The sequence below is a fragment of the Poromitra crassiceps genome, assembly GCF_964638095.1.
Source record: "Poromitra crassiceps genome assembly, chromosome: 14".
Classification (NCBI taxonomy): Eukaryota; Metazoa; Chordata; class Actinopteri; order Beryciformes; family Melamphaidae; genus Poromitra; species Poromitra crassiceps.
This window is the reverse complement of record NC_139633.1, coordinates 1,309,329-1,316,828: the sequence shown is the minus strand read 5'-3', so window position 1 is coordinate 1,316,828 and position 7,500 is coordinate 1,309,329. Positions and strand designations below refer to the sequence as shown.

The window sequence follows — 7,500 nt, the reverse complement described above, 5'->3', positions numbered from 1 at the left end:
TCACAAGAAAGAGCTACAATGTATCATTGTATTAAAGCACAAGAGAAAAAAAAAAGAGAAAAAACCTCAGTCCAGACCAAAGGGCAGACAAAGTATATAATACAGATATACTGTATTGTACCCCTAAGAATAAATAAAGATAAAAGAATAAAAGAATAAAAGGATAAAATAAATAAATAACAGCAACGGCAGATGGGGAGACATTACATTTGTACCCCAGCAGCGTTCAACGCTCTGATAGAGACAGGCACAAAGGAATTTCTGTACCTGTTCTTTTTAACTATGGGGGCACGAAGGCGGAGCCCGGAAGGAAGCAGCTCATATTCGAACCTCAGAGGGTGGGCATCATCTGATCGGATGGACTCAGCTTTCTTCAGCACCTGTTTATTACAGATCTGGTCCAGGCTTCTGAACTGGGTTCCGGCTATTTTTGAAGCCACCTTCACTATTCTCCCCAGGGAGTTCTTGTCTTTAGTACAAAGATTACCATACCAGCAGATTATGGAAAATGATATGACAGACTCCACAAAAGCACTATAGAACATTTTCATCAAAGTTTTATCAACCTGAAAAAACAGAGAGAGAGACCCAGCCCTCCTCTCCCCTCCCTCCATCTCTAGTGGTTAAACAGAGAGAGAGGGGAGAAAGAAAGAAAGAGAAAAAAACAGCTAATTGAATTTGTGCATCTGCTCCTGCCCACGCATATACATGAACTAGTTGAGCAGGGAGAGGAAGAGAAGGGACATGGTGCCTTCACTATCCTCTTCTGTCCTTCATCTGAACTGAGGCAAAGCATTAAGACACGGCCTGCTCCATTAAGAAGGAGGCACGGTCCTCTTCTGTCCTTCATCTGAACTGAGGCAAAGCATGAAGACACGGCCTGCTCCATTAAGAAGGAGGCACGGTCCTCTTCTGTCCTTCATCTGTACTGAGGCAAAGCATGAAGACACGGCCTGCTCCATTAAGAAGGAGGCACGGTCCTCTTCTGTCCTTCATCTGTACTGAGGCAAAGCATGAAGACACGGCCTGCTCCATTAAGAAGGAGGCACGGTCCTCTTCTGTCCTTCATCTGAACTGAGGCAAAGCATGAAGACACGGCCTGCTCCATTAAGAAGGAGGCACGGTCCTCTTCTGTCCTTCATCTGAACTGAGGCAAAGCATGAAGACACGGCCTGCTCCATTAAGAAGGAGGCACGGTCCTCTTCTGTCCTTCATCTGTACTGAGGCAAAGCATTAAGACACGGCCTGCTCCATTAAGAAGGAGGCACGGTCCTCTTCTGTCCTTCATCTGAACTGAGGCAAAGCATTAAGACACGGCCTGCTCCATTAAGAAGGAGGCACGGTCCTCTTCTGTCCTTCATCTGAACTGAGGCAAAGCATGAAGACACGTCCTGCTCCATTAAGAAGGAGGCACGGTCCTCTTCTGTCCTTCATCTGTACTGAGGCAAAGCATGAAGACACGGCCTGCTCCATTAAGAAGGAGGCACGGTCCTCTTCTGTCCTTCATCTGAACTGAGGCAAAGCATTAAGACACGGCCTGCTCCATTAAGAAGGAGGCACGGTCCTCTTCTGTCCTTCATCTGAACTGAGGCAAAGCATGAAGACACGGCCTGCTCCATTAAGAAGGAGGCACGGTCCTCTTCTGTCCTTCATCTGAACTGAGGCAAAGCATTAAGACACGGCCTGCTCCATTAAGAAGGAGGCACGGTCCTCTTCTGTCCTTCATCTGAACTGAGGCAAAGCATGAAGACACGGCCTGCTCCATTAAGAAGGAGGCACGGTCCTCTTCTGTCCTTCATCTGAACTGAGGCAAAGCATTAAGACACGGCCTGCTCCATTAAGAAGGAGGCACGGGGACCAGGAGCTAAACACATGCATGCAAATGAGCAGGCATGGAGGGGTGGTGCTGATGAGGGAGGGCAGGGGGGCGAGTGTTTGTCTCCTGATAAGGGTGTTTGTATTCCACTACTGGGTGAAGAGGAGAGAGGGAGGGAGGGAGGGAAGGAGAGAGAGAGAAAGAGAGAGAGAGAGTGCTAAGTGTTGCTAATGTATGCTTTGGCAATGTAAGATGCACCTTATCATGCCAATAAAGCCCTTTGAATTGAATTGAATTGAGAGAGAGAGAGAGAGAGGAGAGAGAGAGAGAGAGAGAGAGAGAGAGAGAGAGAGAGAGAAGGCCGGTTGACTGACTAGGGCAGTGATTCCTGGAAGATGGCCTCCACTGGTAGGATGATTAGGACACACACACACACGCACGCACGCACGCACGCACGCACGCACGCGCGCACGCACGCGCGCGCGCGCGCGCGCGCGCACACACACACACACACACACACACACACACACACACACACACACACACACACACAGGTTGGGAATTTACCTTCAGTGAAATGGAGTTTCTCATTGTAGTAGTGATGCTCCAATGGATTGGCTGGGGGGGGAAAGAGGACAAATCAGGGTTGTGATCTGGAATATAAACAACTACAAACAGAGGAGGAAAAAGCAGGTCAATTAACGAGGCTGTTCTGTTAGAAAAAGAAGAGGAGAAAAAAAGGAAAATCCCCTCGACTTCTCTTATTTTTATTCCTCGCACTTACATGAACATCCTAGGTCACATGACTACTGTATGGCTCTGACCTTTAACCTCCTCACGATAGAGCTCCAACAGTCACGTGACATCTTTTGTCCCGGAAGTGAGTTTCCCATTCATTTTCTCCAGAGACATTTAGAAAAATCCTTATATAACGAGTTTCAAGGCTGGAACCAAGCCACCCTGTGACCTACTGAATCATGAGTGACCATAAAACATTTCAGTTGGAGCAAAAATAAAAAAAATAACATCAAGGATTAATTCATTTTAGATTTTTTCCGCTGTCTTTATTTTTTGTTTTTGCTCCAAGGTCACGGGTTGGCTCGATTCCAGCCTTAAAACTCATAGAAGGATTTTTCTAAATGTCTATGGAGAGAATGAATGGGAAACTCACTTCCGGGACAAAAGATGTCACGTGACTGTTGAGCTGCTTATAAAGGAATGAATTTGTCTGTTGCATTTATTGTAAGTTACTTAAATCCTAGTTTTGACTTAAGGTAAGTATCTCCATATTAGATCCAAATCTGTCAGTCACCAAAATACTGGCTGCTCCAGGCATCTGTAACTCATTCATGTCACACAGATGGTCCGTAAATCCTTGAGTTCCTCATTTGTTTTGTTAGTTTTCTTTTGGCAACATCTTTGGTGTTACACTTGTGTTTCTGCACTGCACTTCCCAGAGAGCACCTGGTGTTACACTCGTGTTCTGCACTGCACTTCCCAGAGAGCACCTGTCAATCACCTTTTCCTTGGATTTCTTTGTAGACTTTTTTGTTTTGGATTTTTCTGTAGGTGGCGCTCTGTTCTTTGTCTGTTCAGCCATAGAGACAGTCGGCATGTCTGGGAACGCCCATACAGGCTCTAGGAACGCCCACAATAGACGCTGGGTTAGCTGGCTCAGCCTGGCAGGGGGCGTGGTCAGGGTGGGGTAAATCCCCCGTTCTATCCATTCAGCAAAGTTAGAATTTAGCTGATAGCCCAGCCCAGGCAGACACGATCGGGCATTTAACCACCGCAGTAAACTCACATCTGAGCAGACGTCTTGTGTTCTGCTCTAGAACCCCCAAACCTGTAGTTTAGAGCCGCAGCACCGTCTTTTGGTGAGTCAGCCCATGAGATATATGGGCGGTTTTACCCCACTCGCGCGCCAGCCGTTTAACATTTTGTGGGCGTTCCCACACATGCCGACTGTCTCTATTGTGGCTATCGCTGCTCATGTTAACTACCCAGTTCTTCTTCTGTCTAAAAAAAAACAAAATAAACAACAACAACATAAAACGCTGTTGTGGAAACATGAAACGCATCACTTCCTGTGCGCCAGAGGATTTTTCCCAGGAAAGAGCTACCAGACTCCAGGTGTTTGGAACAGCAGATGTAGACACTTTCAGGTACTGGATGTACTGTACTGTAGGTTGAATCACTGTTGTGTTATATCAGTTGGCGATAGAGTAGCAAAATTTATTTACATGTAAATGTTGCAGATTATTATTGCATGTATGCAAATATGGTGCAAGGGAGAAATGATTCTAGTTTGTGTATTTGCATATAATGTGTATAAAGAACAGAATATCCCAGACTGAACACAGAGCTCAAACAGCCCCATAACTCCAAGAGGCCACATCTTGACAGAGTGTACCCCACACCCTGGCCTCCCGGCCCTGCCGCCCTGAGCAGGAAAGCGGCCTGTCTGGTAGCGGGCCTCTTCAGGATTAGTAGTATTAATCAGATAAGGCAGTGAGGGGCCAGACAGGCCCAGACATGGGCACCTGCTCTGGGGCAGGGTGGGGAGGGCCTGGGGGCATTTGGCTGCGGGACCCCCAGAGCCGCTCCGATGAGCCTGGGACTCCCTCTGGTGGGGAGATCTGGAACTGACATTTAACCTTTCAGAGCAGTGTGGAGATGGACACAGATGTGTTAATGTCGTGGTCCTCAACCTTTTTCATATGAAGGACCCCTAATTTGTCCCATTTGATAAGATGTTGTCTCTCAAACCTAAATCTGAGATTTTCTTTGGTCAGATATTGATATAGATATTGTGTGAGATAAACTATGACCAAAACAGTCTACATTCTCTAACTGTATTAACTTCTTGTAAATGAACTATGGTGAAGTTGAACAAGTAATCACTTTGCTGGCGACCTGCTGGAACCCCATCAAGGACCCCTGGTGGTCCCCGGACCACATGTTGAGAACCACTGTGTTTATGCACTCACTGTAGGTGGGTGCACTCAAACACACATGTACGCACACAAGCACACACACACACACACACACACACACACACACACACACACATAACTGCAAATTCTACTGTAACTATATAGTGGTAACCTTGCGAGGCCGCTGGATTCACGTGAGATCATGAGATCATGAGATCACACTCACACAACAACTCCATCTTGCCACGCTCCCAATCTATTGGCTTGGTGGTCCGCACAAATCAGCTTCCCGAGTCAGCTATGGGCGGGCTTTGGTGTGAGGGCAGTGAGAGCGAGCCCGTGATAGACAGATGGTTCATCCAATCACCTGCCAGGTATTTTTTTGAAAGTGCCTGCGCTTTGAAACTGTTTTCCGAGCCACTCGTTCCCAGATGGTTATGTGAAAACAAACCATCTGGCAGCGTCAGGTGATATAGTTGGGTCCAGAACCTCAATTCAGTGACCACTCTCTGGCTATGATGGGTTTTTTTATGATTGATTTGACTTCTATGGACCTTTAAAAAACAAGACTGGCACCATCTTGAAAATGTTATTTTTGAAGCAGAGCACCTAGAATGATGTCAGAATCGGAAGATTCCGATTCTGACATCAGTTTTACGTGATGACATTATTTTGACCCAGAAATCCCAGATGGCCGCAAACCAGTAGAGTGAAAACCTAACTTTTGAATGGTTAGGTAAGATGTGGTGTTTTTAAAACCAGTAGAGTGAAAACCTAACTTTTGAATGGTTAGGTAAGATGTGGTGTTTTTACAGTCCTAGCGGACCCCAGGGAGTTCACCCCCTCCCCCCCCGGTCTGGGAAACAGTGGTCTCCAAAACCTGTAGTGCAGTGGTAGATTCCTTGGCTACCAGCACGAAGGTCACAGGTTCAAGCCCCCGTGTTACCATCCGGCTTGGTCGGGCATCTATACAGGCACAATTGGCTGTGTCTGCGGGTCGATTAAGGGTACGCATCCTGGTCGCTGCACTAGCGCCTCCTCTGGTCGGTCGGGGCATCTCTTCGGGGGGAGGGGAATAGTGTGATCCTCCAAGCTCTACGTCCTGCCGGTGAAGCTCCCCGCTGTCAGGTCAAAAGAAGCGGCTGGCAACATGTATCGGAGGAAGCATGTGCTAGTCTACAACTCTCCCCAGATGGGTAGAGGGGGTGGAGCAACGACCAGGATAGCAGGGGGAATTGGCCAAGTGCAAGTGGGGAGAAAACGTGGAAAACTCAGAGGGGGGGGGGGAGGAGGATCTGTTCCCTTTGACAATCCCACAATTATGCAGCTATACTATACTATACAGTATATATATATATATATATATGTATATATATATACATATATACATATATATATATATATATATATATATATACAGCTATACTGTGCAGAATGCAACTTATTGCTGAGCCTTGTGGAGGTGTCATAATTAAGAAGGATTGATCTCACCTACCTACATGTTTCTGAGGTGGAACGGACATTTTTACAATCTGATTTAATGGCCGAGGTCTTTCAGAAAAGAGGCCATAAGCTTTCAGCAGTTTTCATCCAAATCTCCTTCATAAAAGTCATAACATCAAATTGATGTCAGAATCTGAATCCTTGTGGTTGATTTACGTAAAAAAAAGTGTCCTCTAGCAAAAACTCCTGGGATGTTTGGATTGGTCTGGCTCTAAAGTAATCTACTAATCTAATGTAATCTACTGTAATGGATATCCAATCTGAATTGTGAACTGAGCATACGGTTAGATGACGATTCCGCTCTCCTGCTCCATCTCTCCCATCCTCCTCCTCCTCCGCCCACCTCCACTCTGATATCAAACCGCACTTTGCTCATCCTCCAGATGAAAGGCGTCGGAGCGAGAACATCGTCCCTCCACTGAAGATTGGAATGAAAGAGGAGGCAGCATCTCAGATCAGAGAGCAGGGAGAGAACCCCATGATGAGAGAGGGAGAGAGAGACATACTGTACATCCACAGGGCAAGAGAGAGCAAAACATTGCCTGCACAGTACATGGTGAGAGAGAGAAGAGAAATAAGGAAAGTGAGACAAAGAGAAACATGCAGATGGACAAAAAGAGACAAAGAATACAAAGTAGAAGTGGAGGGAAACGTGCACAGGAAGAGAGAGAGATATCGGCACGTCATCGGTATCGGCCGATAAAGGCGTTCAAATGAAATATGGGCATCGGCCCGAGGTCATCTTCACAAATGAGGACCGCTTTTATGACTTTTGAAGTGTTTTCTGAAAATTGCATGAAGGTTGATCCATAGTCCAACAGCAGAAGCATCCTGCTCCTAAACTCCTCTTGAGCACGTCCTGATCAGACCTGATGTAAGGGAGCACGTCCTGATCAGACCTGATGTAAGGGAGCACGTCCTGATCAGACCTGATGTAAGGAAGCACGTCCTGATCAGACCTGATGTAAGGGAGCACGTCCTGATCAGACCTGATGTAAGGGAGCACGTCCTGATCAGACCTGATGTAAGGTCCTGATCAGACCTGATGTAAGGGAAGCCACGTCCTGATCAGACCTGATGTAAGGGAGCACGTCCTGATCAGACCTGATGTAAGGGAGCACGTCCTGATCAGACCTGATGTAAGGGAAGCCACGTCCTGATCAGACCTGATGTAAGGGAAGCCACTTCCTGATTAGACCTGATGTAAGGTCCTGATCAGACCTGATGTAAGGGAAGCCACGTCCT

At 46.7% G+C, this 7,500-nt stretch overlaps 1 protein-coding gene across 1 annotated transcript in view; it reads right to left on the bottom strand.

Annotated features, from left to right (window-relative positions):
• The window catches only part of wdpcp (WD repeat containing planar cell polarity effector), a gene marked incomplete at its 5' end in the record, with an annotated part of 96,269 nt that overhangs the window by 80,645 nt on the left and 8,124 nt on the right, over positions 1-7,500 (bottom strand). The window contains one exon of the mRNA XM_083650468.1: positions 2,384-2,434. Within this exon, the coding sequence (XP_083506594.1) occupies positions 2,384-2,434 (51 nt within the window). The remainder of the gene's footprint in view (positions 1-2,383; positions 2,435-7,500) is intronic.